The sequence below is a fragment of the Anolis carolinensis genome, chromosome 6 (genome assembly GCF_035594765.1).
Source record: "Anolis carolinensis isolate JA03-04 chromosome 6, rAnoCar3.1.pri, whole genome shotgun sequence".
Taxonomy (NCBI): Eukaryota; Metazoa; Chordata; class Lepidosauria; order Squamata; family Dactyloidae; genus Anolis; species Anolis carolinensis.
In genome coordinates, this window is record NC_085846.1 from 100,302,169 (window position 1) to 100,323,204 (window position 21,036).

Consider the following 21,036-nt stretch of genomic DNA (forward strand, 5'->3'; position numbering starts at 1 on the left):
TCATCCTCTCACGAAGTAAAGCAAACAGCTTTAGATGGAATGTTATTAAACAGCAGGACATCTACTAATGCTCAAGTTGCCATCTTGTCTGAAGAAGACATGAACGAAACTGGTTTGAGAGAAAAAGCAGCAAAAATAAGGCTTCAGCTCTGTTGAAAGCTGTGCAAAGAATAGTTGTTCCGGAAGAAAGAGATCATTGTGTCATCCAGTAGTCTGACATTTCATTCCTTACCTGTTCTTCCTGTTCTCTAAACCATCACTTCTGAAGATTTAGATCTATAACATAAAGTAGGCTCACAAGTCTCTCTTTGTGCCTCACTTCCTCATTTGATAATTAGTTCAGCAGTTTCAGAAGAAGTCCAAATGCAGATCACTAATGCTCATATCTAGGACATTTCGTTTATTTTTTTCTATGAAGTTCTGTAAATTCTCAGATATTTTGGTGACTGAAACACAAATTATATTCTTTTAGTTAACTAGAGGGAAATAACTGTCATTTTATGGGTCACACAGCCCACATTGTGATTACAGCTGTCGTCCTCAACCTGGGGTCCCCAGATGTTTTTGGCCTTCAACTCCCAGAAATCCTAATAGCTGGTAAACTGGCTGGGATTTCTGGGAGTTGTAGGCCAAAAACATTTGGGGACCCCAGGTTGAGAACCACTGGGTTACAGTGTTGACTTCATAGGGAAAAAGTAGAACTAGCCAAACAGAAGAGCACTGCACTGATTATTTGACCAGAACTAAAAGTAGCTATGACAGATATACTTCCCATATACAAGCAATTAATTTCCAATCCCAAAATAGATGCTAATGATAATGTGATCTGAAGTTTATGGTGACCAAATGCTGGACCAATCTGGCCTGAAAAGGGATAAGCTGATGCGGTACCATTCTGAAATAACACAATATAGCAATTTCTGGCAAATTAGAAGCATTCATGGATGTGATTTATGTGCGATTTAACAATCTCTAGGTTCTCCGGTGAAGCTTCCACCAGAAACTGAGCCTAGTTTTACATTGGAGGACTTAAAGTTTCCTAGACAGATGTTCTCGGGTAAAACAGACAGCATTTTTTATTTCCATTGGCTCTGTGCCTCTCACTCGAGTGAATGTAAAGGGCTGACTTTATTTCCATATCAAGGGAACAGTAAAGACTAGAACAAAATTACCAGCTGGATATAGCTATCTGTATTACTTAAATCAAAAGGAGGCTACAAGCTATGTCTTACAAGATTTTTATTTAAATGGTTAAAATATACAGATCACTTTTACCTACATATTTACTAAAATATCATCTGATATTCTTTATTTCATTCCGTTCTAAATCTTTAGTATTCAATACACACACAGTGATTTTCATTTTGATTAGGCCGCTAGTCCGGCTTGCAGAATAACCAAATGACTGCTTTTCAGTATTTAAACCTGTTGCATCCAGAAATCAAAGTAGGACATATAAAACCTTGAGAGGGATTTTTAAATAAATGAGAGACAGTGGAGAATACTGATAGCTTAGCAGCAGAACCGGCAGCACATAAATAACCCAAAGTGCCTGAAAGTGTGCGTCCTAAAAGGACTGGCACATAGGAGAAACTGAATTGAAAATGTAGAAGTTACTATGTTATATCATCAAAGTGGCCTAAAAACCAAATTCAAGTAGATTCTGACATGGAATTCCAGCTGTATGTAACTGAAACTTTGAAGTACCTGCACATAAACACATTACTATGCATTTTCTGTACTTGTTATGCCTATGGCAGCCCCTCTCCCACAATTAGAAATACACTCTAGCAGCAGAAAACAATTTTTAATGAGTCATACCACCATTACCTATGTAGAGTTTACATAAAGTGCAGTAACTACAATAAAAGTACAATCAGAAGCTGTTTGGAACTAAACACGTCAACACCTTCAAATGAACTAAAAGCAGATCAGATTTTTAAAACATCATGGTCAGAAAGTAAGAAGCAAACCAATGCGAGGAAATTTTATACATGTGCAACCCATTGAAAAGTTCCATTGTGTTGGTATTACAAGCTGAATCCAGACACTGTTAGATGCTGAGCATTATTCCTAGCTTCAAAATAGGCAGTGTCAGTCTCATCGTTTGGTTGGGGTATGAAGGGCATTGGCTGGTTATGCAGATTATCCCAATCTACACCATGGAAGAACGGGTGACGCTTCAGCTCTAGAGAAAAGAGTTTCCAGAACATTTTAAGATTCCCTTGTGCAAAAGCCTCACACATCCTAGATTCTTCAGCTTGATTCTGGATGTGTTTAGTATGTTTTTTCCTCTAAATTCTGAACACAATCTGCCTCAAGGATAAAATAAATGCTGACTTTTTCTTGACTTTCTCCTAATGTTTAAAGTAACGATTTAAAGTCATCTCTTTTCAAACATCGGATTTTGAATAGTTGAATAAGACTACATTTGTATTTCTATGACTTATAGGTTAGTCTTCCCCTTTCCACACATTATGAAACCGTGGAATGATGATTTCACAATGTGTGAATTCACTGAGCAAGTGGCAGATTAGTGACCCGGTACTGGGAAAATGGCCAAGACCATGATAATTAAAATTAGAGGCAAAAAATATTTGTTGCAGTGTAACTAGTAGAGAGGCAAAGGACTGGACATAAATCACTGCTCGGCCATGAAGTCATGTCAATGTGGCCTTTGACTGTAAGTCTATTTTATCATATAGGATTTCCACCATGATTAAAGTGATGAGAGAACCACATGTACTCCTCTGAAGTCCCTATAATAGGAAATGAGACTACCTTATTATTAATTTTCATTGTCTTGTGGAATGTGAATCTGGTACTTGTGTTGGTTTGATTTTCAAAGAATGGAGCAATTCTACTTTAGGTGAGGGAAAAGGCCCAAACAGTTAGAAAACCAATCTATGGAAACCCCACACTAAGGGGAAAGGAGAAAGTGAGATTTTCTGTTGGGTTTCTGTAGCTGCTGATCATAAAGCGCCTTACTCTAGGAGAGGAGATTAACACTCCCACACTCACCGCCCATTTTGAAATCCCCATTGTGGTGGTTCTGCCTGCTGCTAAGGTAGGTTTATGGAGGTATTTTTAGTCATTGCTCTAGTGCACCAACTGTGAGATTAAATTCCAATTTTACAAGTCTGGCTTATAACACTATGTAACACAATTTTTGTTCCTGGATTACAAAGTTCCTGGAGCATAACTACTTTTAAAGTAAGTACCGCACAATTAAACAGGAATAATACTTTCCAACCAGGAAAAGATTTGTCAAATTTTGTACATAGCGCAATGTTTCTCTAACTGTTCTCACTTCAGCTCCCACCATTCCTAACAGTTGGCAACCTGGCTGGGATTTCTGGGAGCTGAAGTCCAAAACACCTGTTTGAGGAATACTGACATAGTGTAATAGATTTCTCCCTCCATATTGGCAGTTTTGACTTCTGTGGATTTGATTGTTCATGGATTTGATTAAAATATTTCCTATAGGCCCTCAAATCCAATTTTACTGTCAATTTTCTTCAGTTATGTGGCAGGACCAGGAGCTGCGCATGTGTCAAACCAGATAAGATACTCTGACAACCCTCTCCCGGAAAGTGTAAGAGTTATAGCCCATATTAAAAACGAAGGTACAGACAAAAAAGGTTACATGAAAATGAAGTGTGTATAAGTATGAGCACCAATGGAAACTAAGTGTAAGCAAGATGTTGTATAAAAACACTTTAAAGAGTCATGTGGCAGGACCTAGAGATTTCTAGATAGAATCTCTACATCCTCCAGTGTGATTCTATTGAATCATCCTGGAAGACCTAGAAATTCCTAGAGATGTGTCCTCTCACATTAGCCCTTGTTTTAAATATTACAATATTACAATTGTATTAAATATTACAATTCCCACTACCCTCCACTGGGAGCTTGTAAATTCATGACTTGTTTTGTTTTTCAGAGTTCTAAAATTTGATCTCCCTTTATGCTCTAGAAAGCGGGTAACTGAAATATCCTATAGCCTTGAGACATCCTTCAGGGACTATTGGAGTGCATCCAAAAATATTTTAACATTCTAGTTTCTGGACGGACAAATAAGCAAAAAGGTGATGAGTAAAACAGATACTGACCCTTGAATCCAGCTCGCCTGCTACTTTCAATGGTTAAAAGGATATCTATTGCATTCTGGGCATTATCTGACAATTTCTCTTCATCTTCAGGCCATGGAATATCTAGAACACATTCACAACCAATCAATACATTGATATTAATGCTAGATAAACAATCTTTTTGGCAAAACAGGCAATTTACCTCTTTTCAGAATATTCTGGAATACTTGGTGTGCTGTTTCATCATTGAATGGTGGAATTCCAGTTAAGAACTCAAACAAGCAAACTCCAAGTGCCCACCAGTCAACTCCATGACCTGAAGTGAAGAAAGTACATATATATGAATAGCCACCCCACAAGATGTACATGCAGTTTTATGTCTACATTTAGTAATTAAAGGCTTTGTTTATGAAATTAATAGGCAAAGTATACCATAAAGGCACCAGATTTTTTTTTATCTTTGAAGCTAAGCAGAATTAGCTATGGTTAGTACTTGAGTTGGAAAGCACCAATTAATACCAGATGCTGTAGCTACATTTCAGAGAAAGGAAATCTCAAAATTGCTCGTATTGCTTGCATAAGAAAATTGAATAAAATTTATGGTGACTGCATGATACATCACAGGTTCATTTACACTGTTGATTTAACACAGTTTGCCATGGCTAAATATAACGAATCATGGGAGTTGTAATTTTACAGGATTTTTGGCTTTCTCTGCCAAAGAGTGTTGGTGTGCATCACTAAGCATTGAACCATGGTAGCTAAATTATATTATTTTTACAATGTGATACAGCCCCTCAAGTTGGGATTAACCAACAAGATCCACCCTGCACTGTTTTATTAAAGCTGTTTCTCCAAAATGAGTATCTACTCAAATAATCCATGGTGGGAAACAAAGTCAGCCAACTCCAACATGCTGAAACTTTCAGTCGCCAATTGTGTGTTGCCAATTGTGTGTGTCCTTGCAATCAACACATTCTAAATTTCAAATTCAGAGGTAAGAATTTTACGTTCCATTCTTAATTTCTTTGTAATGCAATGCATGGTCTTTTTTTTAAGTATATGTATCTGCTATAGTTTAGACTCTGGTAAGAACCTAGAACTCAGCATTGTTTCCAATACATTTTATCTGCTGCTTGAACAGCTACCACGAAAGGAAAGCCAATCCCTGTGAAACAAGTGCAGGGAAAGTATAAGCGAGCAAAGCTCTTGAAGCACCACAATCCATTAAGCATCATGCATCTTACAGCTGCAGCACAGCTAAAATGCCAAGTGGCCCATTATGTTGAGAACAAAGGATGCACTTGCTATGAGAACTTGCCTGCACTGCAGTAACATATCCAAGCTTTGGAAGACAGGTTGAGACAATGTTCCTTGCTCATTCAAATGGGGTCAGCCATTTTACTTCAACCTGTGTGCCTATAGTATCTTCTCTCCTGACCTTTAGGAAAAAACTCAAGACGTGGCTTTGGGATCAAGTTTTCAACAAGGAATTACAAGAGTGCTATATGTGACTACGAATCAATGTGATAGATAAATGGAACATCCCTGGATTATGTTTTGGATGTTGTGATTTTAATTGGTGTTTTAATTATTCATGTTTTAATTATTGGTTTTAATTGTAATTGTTTATTTGATATATGTGTGTATGGCATCAAGTTGCTGCCTGTTGTAAGGCCGCCTTGAGTCCCCTTTGGGGTTGAGAAAGGTGAGTAAGCAGAGGTCTCACTGTGTGGTAACTGTGGTAGAAGTAGACGTTACTGCCAGCCAGTAATGAATCCTTTGATTCACACAATATACAACCAATCTTGAACATTCACTGAAATTAGGGGTGCCAAATCCCCATAAAAGTGGAAAAAGCAAATTTTAAAGTATGTTATTTTTCTTTTTACACTTTTCTAGAAATCTTTTAACCTGGATTGGTTTAATATTAAAGTTGTTTAATACTGTTTTAATATTTGTATATTTTAAGTTGTACTGAAATAATTTTAGTTATGAGCCGCTTTGAGTATCCAAATGGAGAGAAAACGCAGGACATAAATAAACAAAATAAACAAATAAATAAATAAATTCAGGTCCTATAGTGCAATTCTATGATAAAGTTCCACCTGAAGGTGACCACAGAATCCCACTGGGGAACCTACATTTCCTCTGGTGGAAATGGGCCCTAGAGTTGCACTGGAGGGCCTAGAGCAGTTCTGTCAAACTTATGGGCCTCCTGGTGTCTTGGACTTCAGCTCCCAGAATTCCTGGCCATAGACAAGCTGGCTAGGCCTTCTGAGAGTTGGGGCCACTAAACATCTGGAGGACCACAAGTTTGACATCTCTGACCGAAAGCGTTTGAGAGAGACTATAATGATAATAATAGTAAAACTTTATTTGTATCCCACCCTTCTCCCTGAGGGGACTCAGAGCAGTTAAATATAAATCAATATGAATAATTTTCAATGAAGGTTAGTGTCTGATTCACTTACATGATAAAGAAACAAAGTCTGAACCAGCTATTTCATTCAAATAGTTCCTCTAAAAATACCTTGAAAGGAACTTCAGTTTACTTCTTGGTTTACAATAAAATTACATCCAGCAATCAGTGAAGCACAAAACATTGATTTCCTTCAAGACAACTTGGATATTTTTTTCAAATGTATAAAAATTGCAAGACCTATTAATACTGTATTGTGTTCTGCCTGAAAACCTGGGGAAAACAATGTTTTCATGTCTGATGAAATTCCAAAATCGTATAGGCCAAAAACTTCCAAGCCAAGCTTGGGGGCTTTAAGTCAATCCCATCGTTTTTAGAAAACTACAATTCTCCAGCTTCTACTTTGAGCAGTGCCATTATACCTTGTTCTGCACAGTGCTATAAAACAAACTTACCAATGGTTTGAATTCCTGTGTGTGAAAAAAACATTAGGTAAACACTGTGGTATGTATACATAAAATTTCATCACATTGCACTGAATTGTTAAATGCTAATAATCTAAAGAGACCCCTGAGACATCTTCTCCATTAAATGACTTGTTTTCAAAATACAAATATCCAAACTTCCTTCACTTTAAATTTGTACATATACGCCATTTAGCTAATCTATGTTTGAACTAGATGTAAGATATACTGTCCGTAATTAACACATTTTAAACACACAAATATTCAATACCACATACAGGGGGGGGGGGGAAGTATTTAGTGAGATACCAATTGTACAAGTTCTCCCACTTAAAAAGATGAGAGGCCTGTAATTGACATCATAGGTAGACCTTAACTATGAGAGACAACATGAGAAAACACATCCAGAAAATCACATTGTCTGATTTTTCACAATTGGTATCTGACTAAATACTTCCCCCCCCCCCCCACTGTATATTCAATTTTGTTTTGAATGTAGCCCCAAATATGCCTTTTCTCATTATAATTCCACACATCCTAATTTCGTCAGAGAAATAACAAATTTAGGGGCATTTTCAATATCCAGCAGAGTAGGAGAAATACAAGAAAATATGAAGAAAAGAGAACACTTCTAACCATATAAATGTTTTCAACACAAACAGAATAAGGTTCTCTTTATATGGCTGTCAATATATCAGAATAATGTTTTTTCCCCCTCAGGATGCCTTACCATGAGCCTTTGCCAAAAGCAATTCAGGTGCCAAGTAATCAGGAGTTCCTAAAATGCGTTCTCCGTCTATGGGAGCAGCTCCTCTTCGGACACTTTTTGGGGTCCTGTAGGGTGTGCCAGCGTTTGTCTGAGGAGTCTAATGACAACAGTAAATGTCAGATAAGTATCAAAGCGATAATTCACCCTTTAAAACCAATTGTAGGATCAGTGAGTTGCAGAGCTGAAAATAGATGTATTCAACCACACAATGCATATTTTCTGCATCTAGCACATTCAACATCTTGTATGGTTCCAAAACATAAATTCAGACTTCCCAAGCAGAACACTTCTGTTCTTGCTTCCTATCTATGCCAAGTCACCTATATATAATGCCTCCCTTGGGTGCTACTATTTTAGTTGCATACCATTTAATTAAATATTTATTTTATCTTCCTGTCTGGAAGTTGAGTGGTTCTGAGTATTCAGGTTCAGAGACAATTGGGGACTGTTTTCCAAATATATATGAATTCATTCACTTCTGCCATCTCACCACACACATACATACATATGGCAATGCGTGCACAAGGATACATACAAGCCACAACTGTAATTTGTAGCAATTTTCAATGATATAGCTGTGTTAATCTTTTGTAGCATAAAGAAAAATGGAGAAAAAAGAATCTAGCAGCATCTTTAAGGCTACTTAATTAGTATTTCAGCATGAGCTTTCAAGGATTTCAATCTACTACTTTACGTACACTGATAAAATGATATTAAAGCCACAGGTTTTTAAGCATGTTCAAACAGTTGTGTGCATGAAGTGTAAACTGATTTCCATAGAAGCTTATGCTAAAATTTAGAGATTGAGTATCCTTTATCCAAACTGCTTGAGACTAGAAATATTTTAGCTTTCAGGGTTTTTGGAGTGATTTTGTAATACCTGTAATACATACATACATACATAATGAGATATATAGGAGACATGGCCCAAATATAAATATGAAATTCATTTGTTTCACATATGCCTTATTCCAGGCATGTGCAAACTTGGACCCTCCTGGTGTTTTGGACTTCAACTCCCACACTTCTTAACAGCCTACCGGCTGCTAGGAATTGTGGGAGTTGAAGTCCAAAACACCAGGAGGGCCCAAGTTTGCCCATGCCTGCCCTATATACATAGCCTAAAGGTAATTTTTACATTTAATAATAATAATTTTGTGCATGAAATCATGTTTGTGTGCACTGAATAATCAGATAATAAAGATTTGCTACCTCAGCCATCCATGTGGACAATTTCAGATTTTGGAGTATTTCAGAATGCCAAATAAAAGCTGTTCAGCCAGTATTAGTTAAGTCTTAATGTTGCTACTGGGTTCATTGTTTTCCCTCACTTTTTATTTTGTAGGAATAGGCTCTTAAAATGATGTTGCAACGTACCTGGTATACTCTATAGCATGTCCCCTTCTGTGCAGGTGTGACAGTCATAGGATAAGAGCCACTGCAAGCAGAGATATCCATTCCTTCTACAGAAATCACGCTTCTTGATGGTTCAGACATATTCGACATATTGATCATGCTATTGTAACTCTGAAATGCAACCACATTTTTCTTGAAGAGGTTTAGGGCTTTGTGTGACTCCACTGCTGAAGACGAGTGAACTCGAGTCCGTGTTTCAGCTGCACTTTTCACACTCCTGTCCTGATCATGCTGCTGTAGTTTGCTCTCCTGGAGAGAGAGCTTCTCGTCACCTTTTGAGCAACACGGGGATGTTGTGGACCCTGCCTCTGCTTTTGGTTCCTCGAAGGTAACATCTTTAATACTCCTGTCTAAATGACTGTCTGCAGTAGACACTTCTGGGAGGGACAGATCCGAGTCCAGGTTCATACTTGCCAAAGGCTTCTCATCATCAATGATTAAGAAGCTGGAGTTAGTGTGTTCCTTTTTGCCATTTTCTTCACAATCTGTATCTAAATAATCCAAAAGATTCTTAGCAATAAAAGGAGTGGCTGCTTTGCTGCCTTGGTTTTGGTGCATCCAACTGCCAACTTTTGCTTGGCCACTGTCTGTACCAGTCTCTTGCAAACATCCGCCAAATGTAAGGCAACGGATTTCAGATGTTAAGCCTGTGCTCTGTTTTTCAGGGATTTCGGTGATTTTACAGCCACGTTTGAAATCCGCATTCTTTTTTTTAACAAGGAAAGATTCTTGAGAAGGGCTGGTGTCAACCAACCCAAAGCGTCTTTTAACACCGGGCATCTCTACCATCACTTCCTCTTTTCTTTCATTCAAAAGATTGCCGGACTTCAAAGGGGACGGCTGGTCATTACAGGATTTTGCTGCTGTCTCCTCTGCCAGGGCAGGTTTTGCTGTACAGATCTTTCCTTCCCATTCTATATATTCCGAGAGACATTTTCGGACTAAATCTTTGACATCACAATTTCTTACAGATACTTCAGGTACATTAATGGAGTCAGTTCTTTCACAAACTCTGTTCCCTGATTCATTGCTGCTAATAGGAGAGATGGCACACTCCAGAGCCTTTCGCTTCAAGCCTTTAATACCATTGACAAGCAGTAAATCTGTATTCTTGGGTGTTTCTGAAGTAACTCCTTTGCCTGAGGTAGATAAAAGTGCATCATCTGCTTCCTGAAAATTAAGTATTAGTGTTTACAAACATGATGAAATAAGTGCCATATGCATTTCTTGCATGTTTCTTATTCCACCATCATATGAAAGACTCCTAATGATATCACAAAAATTATAATGCAAGAAAGATGCAGTCAAACATTAAATATGCTGCTGGAGAAAAATATTGCATAGTTGACAAACTGGTAGGTGGGTATTACAGATGTGCTGTTTTAGAAATCATACCATTGGAAAGAAAATTTATAAAAGCACGAGCCTTGCAGTTTCAGAAGTATACAAAGGTTATGTGAACATTTTAAAGCAAACACCCTTATTAGAAAATTATATTGTCTTTATTTAAAGCAGGAGTCAGAATCACATGGCCCCTCCAATGTTGCTGGACTTTAATTCATAGCAGTTACTGATCAGACATTTTGAGGACCTCATGATTCCCATCTGAATTAGAGCATAGGGTATCTGATAACTTTTGTACTGTTCAAAATCTGTTTTAAGTACTCCTATAATAAATGCACAATAAAATGTATACAATGCACACTCAACATTAAAACAGAATAGAGCAACAAAAAGAATCAGCTTTCCTCAGTCCAAACAGTTGCTTCAGACAAGCCAGGTCAGAAAGAAAGCATGTCATCTTAGGACTTCCATTATATAGGCAACATGACAAAGAATCTGTTGTCTGTTGACCCAGCAGACAGATATATAACAAGCCCCTAATACAGACCTGCATGTCTGGGAAAAAATTATATGAAACACAGTCCTTAAACATAATAAAGCAAATGTGTCCATAGAGAACAAAAATAAAGTATCTATTACAAATGTGAAAAAGTTATTTTAAAGTAGATTACAGTATATAACTGTTTAATTCCCCCCCCCCCCCAAAAAAAACTTGGAAGTAACTCATTAAAAGTAATATTACTACTTGCAAGGAGTTACATCTTTGAATAATTTATTTTGAGCAGCTCAGAAGAAGCAAAACCCCATGAGAAGGAAAGCAGGACGCCTGACCTGAATGTCTTTCTCCCACCGGGGGCTGCTGCAGCACTCAGATTCCGTGCTGGACAATTGCGTGCGGGAAAGGCTGCTGGCGCTGGAAGTCCCATACCTTTTTCTGGACTGAAGCAGAGTTGGGGTCAGGCACCTTGCTGGAATGGCAGGTGTTACAGCAGAAGCATCAAAGCCTTCAGGGAAAACATCATTTTTGGAAAAAAAATCAAAATGCACAAAGCATCATTTAATTTCAGAACATACTAATGACAGTATGAGAATCAGATCATGATCCGACATCAAGCAGGTATAGTGTAGTGCTCTGCCTGTGGTTTTGCATCCTCTCACCACTGTCAGTTGGTAAGCCCTAGAAAAAGTATTGATGGGGAAAGGCTGAGGCAACTGAGAGGAGGAAGATGCTGCTACTTTGGGCTCATAAGAAAGAAGAAATGAGGGAACACTCCTAAATGGTAAGCACCATCTTTTCTTTCCCCAGTTGGTTTTTTTCCCTCCTCTGGGTCACCTCCTTTCCTTCTGCAATGATAAGAAACAGCCACCACCAGCTCTCCTGAAGCTTAACAATTGTGGGGAAATACTTTCTGGACACAAAGCCCAAGAGAACAGTTCTCTGAGTTCCATAAAAAAAGATATATGGTATATGCACACAAGTCCCAAACAATTGTTGTCCATAATGCTCGACTGTCAGCTTGTCTCTTCTGACTACAAAGGATTGCCCCTCTTCATTATTTCATACTTCCTGATTTTTAAAAAATCAGTATACTCTACAAATAACACAACAAAAAGAAAAAGTGCTAAGAAAATATATCAAATACAGTACATTAAACATCTGTTCTCAGGTACAGTAGAGTCTCACTTATCCAAGCTAAACGGGCCGGCAGAAGCTTGGATAAGCGAATATCTTGGATAATAAGGAGGGATTAAGGAAAAGCCTATTAAACATCAAATTAGGTTATGATTTTACAAATTAAGCACCAAAATGTCATGTTATACAACACATTTGACAGAAAAAGTAGTTCAATACACAGTAATGTTATGTGGTAATTACTGTATTTACTAATTTAGTACCAAAATATCACGATATATTGAAAACATTGATGACAAAAATGGCTTGGATTATCCAGAGGCTTAGATAAGCGAGGCTTGGATAAGTAAGACTCTACTGTACTATCAATCACAACAACTTATAAAAAAGAAAAAAATGGGGGGGGGGGGAAGTAACATACTAATGGGAGTATGGTTATTCCTCTAATCTCCACTCCAGATTTTCTCCCTAATAAGGCTGTTAGATTTTTGTCAGACTTTGTACAAAGCAGGACTGGAATCGGAACACTTCCGGTTAAAGATCTAGTGTTTGGACACTAAATCATTTTGATGTTTTTTAGCTAGAGGAAATTTGAGAGTCGCAATACACAGATAACATGATTTGGCCTTTAAAAATCTTTCCAAGGCAACTTACAAAATAGAAATATGTCATTATAATGAAATAACATGCATGTATTGAACAGCAAAACAATTGTCATAAACAGTGTAAAATCAATCAAGATTTAAAAACCTCAAGTGAAAAGGGATCAGTGTGGGTACATTCCAAGAAATACTATGGAGAGCTTTCCATAAATGGCACAACCACTTGGAAGACCCATTCCTGAGAGGTTATTTGCCAAAGATCTCATAGGGAGGGGAATTTGCAACATCAAAAACTGTGAAGATTATCTTTATAAAGCCCAATTCATGTGCAGATAAGCAATTCTTAGATCTGTAAAAAATACTTACATGCTCTCAGGAGTTTATTTGATGCAGCTGGGCAATCTTTTTGACTTATAGATAAGGGGGAAATAAGCCCTTGAGAAACCTGAGACATGTCTGCACAGATAGGACTTGGACTAGGTGTTTGCACTTTCCCTCCAACTGGAGTATACTGTCAAGAGGACAAAAACGTTTTCAGAAGGTTCATGTAATCAAAATTATTATAAAAGAATTAGAATGTCATACTTCAATCATGAATTTAATACAATTGACTCTTTGCAACAGAATGCTCTTATAATACGCTTTAAAGAAAAGAGGACACAATGTGTTCAATGCATAATTAATTCTTATAGTATGATTGGCTTTTGTTTGTCTATCTAATACCACCTACCAAGGTGGAGAACTCAGTGAGCTGATGTGAGAAACTGCCCAGTTCTTCCAAAGAGAAAGCAGCTCCCCAGGGAATAAAGAAGAATTAATTTTGAACAGAACTAAGAATGTGGTTTGCTCAATTCTTCTTGGAATCATTTTATGGCACTTTCATGTAAAGCAGGGAAGTCTCCTGAAGAGAACTCCAGAACACTTTGACAAGTGTGAAAAGTACAAAGTAGGAGTAGAAAGTTTGTGGCTCTCCAGATACAGTCTGACTACAGCTCACAGCCTCCCAAAACTTTTGGAAGTTGCAGTCCTCACCCTTTGGAGGTTCACTTAATTCCCACTCCAGGCATAGAGGCTTCTTTTTATGCAAATTAATCTGAATACGTACAAAACCAAAAGAGCTGATGAGAGACAACACTTGTCCAGGGGTGCGTGAATAGTCTTGCTTCGGTTTTGGCATAGATGGTGTTGTGAGGATATCCATCATATTTAGGTCTGAGAGGGGGGAAAATGAGGATATTACGTTTTATTATCATTTAATCAACAAAATATCACATTGATTAAATGTTCTCTTATTATTCACTCCAGACTTTCCTCAGACCCTGTAAGACCAGCAGAAATGCCAGGAAGTTGCAGAGGGAAGCATTAATGTACTATTTCTGCCAACACATAGTTTATATTATAACTAAATAAGGCGGCTTGAAAACAGAAGCTCTATAACTCTGGCTGCTTTCTTGTTTGCTGCTTCTACTTGCCTCTCAGAGCAATGCAACACTTTTTTCTAAGTCACTCAAGGACGTGTGACTGGCGATATTTTCTAGAGTGGCTTGAAAGTAGACATTGTGTCATTCTGAAATACTGGTGGGAGCAGCAAACAGAGGAAGATGCAACAAGCACAAACCCCTCTGACAGCCATTGCATTAAATAACAAATACAACAGTGCCATTGCCTTGTTTCTCACATTCTCCAAAAGTAATCAACATCATAATAATTTGCAACACACAATCTCTAAGCTCTTCAACACTCCCATTCCTCTTGGACCCTCAACAACAAATGCTAGTTCTGCTGCACTGAATTATTATCATCTGTTTGGGACATAAAAAGTGTGGGATATAAATCTAAAAATAGGTAAATAATGTTATAGAGATACACCTGCATCTATCAGCAGAGCTAACTAAAAGTTAAAGTATTACTTCGCTTAAATTTCACAAATATCATTTTGGAAATAACTTTTAAAGGTCATCATTGTTTCAAAGTTCGTTAAAAGGCTCTTGATGGAGAAATGAGTTCTAACTTTTCTCCATACATGCAAACCAGTTCACCATTCTTTGGACCTAGATTACATTCTACAGATAAGAAATGCATATTTTAAATGTGTTTATGGATAAAAGAACATTGGCTATTATAATGAAGAGCAAACAATCTCATATTTGGGAATGCTCTCTCCCTCTCCTTGTGTGCACATGCATACGTGCACACACGACATATATTTAATGGTGTTACCTCTGTTCAGTGTAACTTTGGACAATCCAAAGTCTGTCAACTTAATGTGACCCTGATTAGAAATCAACATGTTGTCCGGTTTCAGGTCCCTGTAATGATAAAGAAATAAATACGAGATATATAAACAGCTTATATCAGGAGCACCCTTAACAAAAATCATTATAAATCATAAGGTTTCATAGTATATATCAATTATATATTGATACTGGTTGTCCCTGCACTGACTTGGAAGCTCTACATACCAGGGACACTTTCACACAACTCTTAGCATTATGACTTCACTTTAAGGGCCATTTTTCCATATGGAACTGTGAAATTTGCAACTGGTTGTTGCTGTGTGCCTTCAAGTCATTTCTAACTCATGGTGATCCTAAAAAAGCCTTCTCCTATAACCCCACCAATGGACTCATGAAAGTGGTAGGATAAAGAAAAGGGCCTTTGCAGCAGATCTCAAAACCCAGGCAGGCTAATAACTTAGACCTGAATCATATGAGAAGCCAATTAGTTCAATCCTTTTTAGCTTAGAAACTCCCCAGGCTGACCAGGATGGGATGCATCAATAAAACCTCCATAAACAAAGCTTACCTGTGGATTATCCCATGTCTGTGAAGGTAATCTAGAGCCAGGGCTACCTCAGAAATATATTTCACTGCCATGTCTTCATCAAAATAGCCATATATGTGAAGAAGGGATTTAACATCTCCCCCAATGAGGTACTCCATTACCTGTTTATGAAAAATATTACAGTAAAACATTTTCATATTACTCTTAGTTTATGGCAACAGCTGTACCTTATTCTTATTGTGAACAGACAACCAGAGGTGATAGAAGTAAACAAATCACATTCCTCATACTTCTTAAAATGTATTATTTTCATTATTTTTTTCTATTATGAAAAATTTAATTTCCTTTATTTTCAAATCTGTGTGAAAAATCCCAATTTCTAAACTTTTTACTCTCTATCAATAGTTCTTGAGAAAAGTTCCAAAGTTAATTTACTATATATACTCATGTATACATTGTGACGCCTCAGGGGAGCGTGAGCACTGGGAACCAGACACGGAGGCCAATAAACAATCTAATATCTTTATTAAAGAAATAAAGGAGTCAAACAAAAATAAGCAGAGTATATAGTCCAACAATAGTCCTTTCGGAAAAGGCCAAATGTAGTCCAGAAATGTGAAAGTAGATGTCCAGTATTAGAGTTCAAAGTTTTAAATCCGATAACCGAAACACACTCAAACTTCTAGGCTGTTTGAATGGGGATTACAGCAAGGTCTGTCAAAGAGTTCCAGGTTTCAAATCCGAGGCTAGGATACAAGGCAAGGCAAAGTTAGTCGTGGTAGAGCTGAATCGCTGTCCAGGCTTGGCAGGGAGATGAGATGCAACGCCCGGTCTACTCGAGAGTAGCGCGTCACAGATACTAGAGTCGATGTGATTTCCTCAACTGACACGTTGAACACCGCAAAGGTCCGCCTGCGCACAGAACTTTTATGGGACTTCAATATCCCCTCAAACCAGGTGTCTGAACACTCTTTCCCAAGGGAAAGTGGACTAAAGTCAACAACTTGCCAGATGCAAACCTCCCGGGAAACTCTCAAGGGAACTGGCTTAATTAGCGCTTGCTTTCTCCGCTAATCTAGCGCTTTTTCTCCTATTCTGTTTCGCCGAGCGAGATGTTTCCCAAAACAATTTTCGATCAAAAGGAGCGCTCTCTGGAGAACCAGGCTCTGACTCAAGGGCCTTTGTAATTAACTGTGGGCTAGAACTGTCAACAGGGGACATCTGGAAGGGAACAGAATCTTGCTGAATCGGCCCAAACCCCATATCTTCTTCAGTCTGATCCATAATGGCTACGGGGTCATGACTCGAGGGTCTCTGAGACGCTACATACATTAACTTCATGTGCAAGTCAAGGGCAGTTTGGTTACAGTGGACTTGAATATAATTGTACTTTTGACTTCTATATGGCTAGTTTCCTTTCCCTTGACTTCCAGACAGGCCCTATATCCCAGGATCTGATTCCAGGTTTTCTGTTTAACTTCTGGTGGTCCAAGCACTCTCAGAATTGTCCTCTAACACCAGTTCAAAAGTTTCAAGTTTCCTTCTCTCAGCCTTTCTTATGGTCCAGCTCTCGCATCCATAGATCACTACAGGGAATACCATTGCTTTAACTATGTAGACATTGTTGCCAGTGTGATCTCTAAACTCTTCACTATTTTATCGAGATTGATCATTGTTCTCCTCCCAAGTAAATGTCTTCTGATTTCCTGGCTGCAGTCTCCATCTGCAGTAATCTTTGCAACTAGAAATACAAAATCTGTCACTGCCTCCACGTTTCTCCCTCTATTTGCCAGTTATCAATCAGTCTGGTTGCCATCATCTTGGTTTTCTTTTTTTTCTTTTTTCTTTTAATATTTTTATTAATGTTTTTGTGATGCAACCATACAAACTTATGGATAAAAACAGGGGAAAGGAATACATTGGGGAAGCAGTGAAGGGGCGGGGAAAAGGGGAAGGGAAGGAAAGGAATAAGGGGTGGGGGGGGAAGGGAAGGGGAGTAGAAGTACATAGATACAGACAGCAATTCCTCAAATTAATTCATTTTAAGTAAGTTATAATTTGTGACCGGGTCCTCCTATTGATTTGGTTTATACTTTTGTTTTGAGGTACATGTCCACTTTTTCCCAATTTGTCCTCTTGACAGGTTTGTCTCTTAGTTCTTTCATATAAAAAGTTAGTTGGTCCATGTCCCTGATTTCTTTCACCTTCTCTAACCAAAGATCTAAGTTAGGAATCTGTTCAAGTTTCCATTTTTTGGCCAGTACTATTCTGGCAGCAGTTGTTGTATATATGAATAATTTGTCATCGTTTAATTCCCAATTTAGTGCCGATCTAAGATCCCTAGTAGATAGGATTCCGGTTTCATAAGGAACTTTATATTTAATATTTTTTGGATTTCATCATGAATAATTGTCCAAAATTTCTGTATTTTCGGGCATGACCACCATAGAGCCATCATCTTGGTTTTCTTGATGTTCAACTGCAACTCAGCTTTTGCACTTTCTTCTTTCACCTTGGTTATAAGGCTCCTCAGCTCCTCCTCACTTTCGGCCATCAAAGTACATATCTAAGGTTGTTAATGTTTCTTCCAGCAATTTTTAATTCCAGCCTTGTATTCATCAAGCCCCACATGTTGCATGATGTGTTCTGCATACAAGTTGAATAGGTAGGGTGAGAGTATACAGCCCTGCCATACTCCTTTCCCAATCTTGAACCAGTCTCTTATTCCATGGTTTGTTTTTACTGTTGCTAGGTAAAGGTAAAGGTTTTCCCCTGACATTAAGTCTAGTTGTGTCAACTCTGGGGGTTGGTGCTCATCTCCATTTCTAAGCCAAAGAGCCGGCGTTGTCCGTAGACACCTCCTAGGACATGTGGCCAGAATGACTACATGGAGCACCATCACCTACCCGCCAGAGCAGTACCTATTGATCTACTCACATTTGCATATTTTCAAACTGCTAGGTTGGCAGAAGCTGGGGCTAATAGGGGAAGCTTATCCTGCTCCCCAGATTCGAACTACTGACCTTTCGGTCAGCAAGTTCAGCAGCTCAGCGGTTTAGCCTGCTGCGCCACTGAGGGTTTGTGTTGCTACTTAGTTGTTAGACAGGTTCCCCAAGAGACAGACAAGGCGACTTTGTATACCACCAAGAACTTGCCACAATTTATTACAATCCACACAATTTATTATGATCCACTACATGTACAAAGAGTTTACTCACCAAATAGACATTGTTTGCAGACTGGAGGGAGTAGTATAAGTGGACAATGAAAGGGCTTTTACTAAGAGCCAGGGCGTCTCTCTCTGCCTGTACTTGATGGACCATATTCTTATTAATAAGATCGGCTTTCTTCACTACCTGCAAAGCAAGGCACACACAGGTGGATACATGTTGTCTATGTTTTCCATTCTCCACCCCTGGATTCATATTTATTTATATACCTCTTTTCTCACTGGGGGGGGGGGGGGGGGGGGGGGGGAGACTCAAAGCGGTTCATAACATAATCCATGGCAAAATTCAATGCCTAACACGTATAAAACATCACATACCAAATTAGCCACATATAACAATAGATTAAAACCATTAAAACTATAAATGGCAAACACAAACGCAACAAAAACATTCAAGTCTTGCATTGATACGGGGGTTATCTTAACTATTTCTATATTTCAATACTCCTGTCATTCACTGAATGCCTTCTTGAACAACCAGGTCTTAAATTGTATCCTAGATGCTAGGAGGCAGGGAGGCTGATCTGATCTCAGTGGGGTGGGAGTTGCACAGCCGGGGAGCCACCACTGAGAAGGCCCTGTCTCTTATCCCCGCCAATTGCACCTGGGAAGCCATAGCAATTCAAGAGATGCCGAACTACAACTCCCAGGACTCAATAGCATTGAGTCACGACAATGAAAGTGATAGCAAACTACAACCTCCCAGGATTTCATAGCATCAAGTCCTGGCAATTAAAGTGATGCCAAATTACAACTCCCAAGACTCCATAGCACTGAGTCACGGGGATTATAGTGACACCAAACAACAACTCCCAGTATTCCATAGCATTGAGTTTCCGCACTTAAAGTAATACTAAACTACAACTCTCAGGATTGCACAGCATTGAGTCATGGCAATTAAAGTGACACCAAACTAAAACTCCCAGGACTCCACAGTATTGAGTCACGGCAATGAAAGTGATACCAAACTACAACTCCCAGCATTTCCCGCCCTTCTCCCAGACTGTGACTCAGGCCTGCATCCAGGCCCATCCCTCCCACCTTGACGGCGTAGAGCTTTCCGCCCTTGCGGCCTAGGTAGACCTTCCCGAAGGCGCCGCGGCTGATGGGCTTGAGGATGGCGAAGTCCTGGATGGAGGGCGGCCGGAGCCTCTCCCCCTGGGGCCCTTCGCCGGAGCTCTTTTGGGCCGTACCGGCCTCCATCACCTTCCAGCTCCCCCCTCCCTCTTCCCCCCTTTGCAGCTTCTCCCCGCGACAAATTCAAAGCTAAGCCCCGCCTCCTCCGCTGACGTCACGCGTCAATAGGAAGGAGCGCGTGACGTGGCTGTCGCCCAGCCCATTTACTCCCTAGAGATAGAGGTGATAGGCAAACAGCACTGCTCCTCAACACGTCCGGTTTCGTATTACCTACTAGGCAACTCCTCTCTTCTCTGCCATTGGACTTCAGTTCCCAGGATTCCCGGCTGTCGGCCAAGCTGACAGGGGCTTCTGGGAGTTGAAGTTCAAAACAGCTGGAGAGCAAAGTTTGTAGAGCACTAACTACATGGGCATTCCAGCCTCTAGGGTTCCATCTACGCTGTAGAATTAATGCAGTTTGTTTATTTATATCCTGCTTTATTTCTTTATACCAGGCATGGGCGAACTTTGGCCCTTCAGATGTTTTGGACTCCAACTCCCACCATTCCTAACAGCCTCAGACCCTGTCAGATTCTTCTAACACTAAGATTGGGAGCCCTTCCACACAGCCCTATATTCCAGAATATCAAGGCAGAAAATCTCATATCATCTGAGTGTTGACTCAGATAACCCAGTTTAAAGCAGATATTGTGGGGTTTTCTGCCTTGATATTCTGGGATATAGGGTTGTGTAGAAGGGCGCTAAGGCTATTTTTTTCCAACTCACTCTACACAAAACTGCTATTTATGAAACAGATAAAATCAAATTAAATCAGATGTCCTTTGTCCTCTTCAATACAATTTTAACTGCCATGGCTCAAGGCTATTATGGCTTCATAGCAATCATAGTTTTATAAAGCCTTCAGTCTTCCCTGCCAAAAATGGTGGTGCTTAACCAAACTAGAACTCCCAGGATTCCATAGCATTGAGCCATGGCAGTTAAAGTGGCATCTAACTGTGAGCATGTTTCATTCACCAGGCTTTCTAGGGAAGTGTTCGTCCCCTAAAAATAACGAATCACTTAATTTGTATCCTGTAACAAAGACACAGTTTACTTTGCTTGAAAGAGCAGAGGAGGGAGGGGCAGTCTGTGTGTGTGAGAGAGAG

General features: G+C 39.1%; 1 protein-coding gene across 1 annotated transcript; it reads right to left on the reverse strand.

The window, feature by feature from the left end:
* Positions 1-1,224: 1,224 nt before the first annotated feature.
* On the reverse strand, positions 1,225-20,041 carry mastl (microtubule associated serine/threonine kinase like). Its single transcript, XM_003222055.4, has 12 exons — positions 19,796-20,041; positions 18,744-18,881; positions 15,547-15,686; positions 14,962-15,050; positions 13,847-13,953; positions 13,108-13,252; positions 11,338-11,510; positions 9,124-10,332; positions 7,708-7,843; positions 4,294-4,407; positions 4,113-4,214; positions 1,225-2,188 (listed from the first exon to the last, which is right to left on the reverse strand). Exons 1-12 carry the CDS (start codon positions 19,955-19,957, stop codon positions 2,031-2,033), a joined length of 2,673 nt encoding a protein of 890 aa, XP_003222103.1. The 5' UTR covers positions 19,958-20,041; the 3' UTR covers positions 1,225-2,030.
* Between the last annotated feature and the right edge of the window lie 995 nt (positions 20,042-21,036).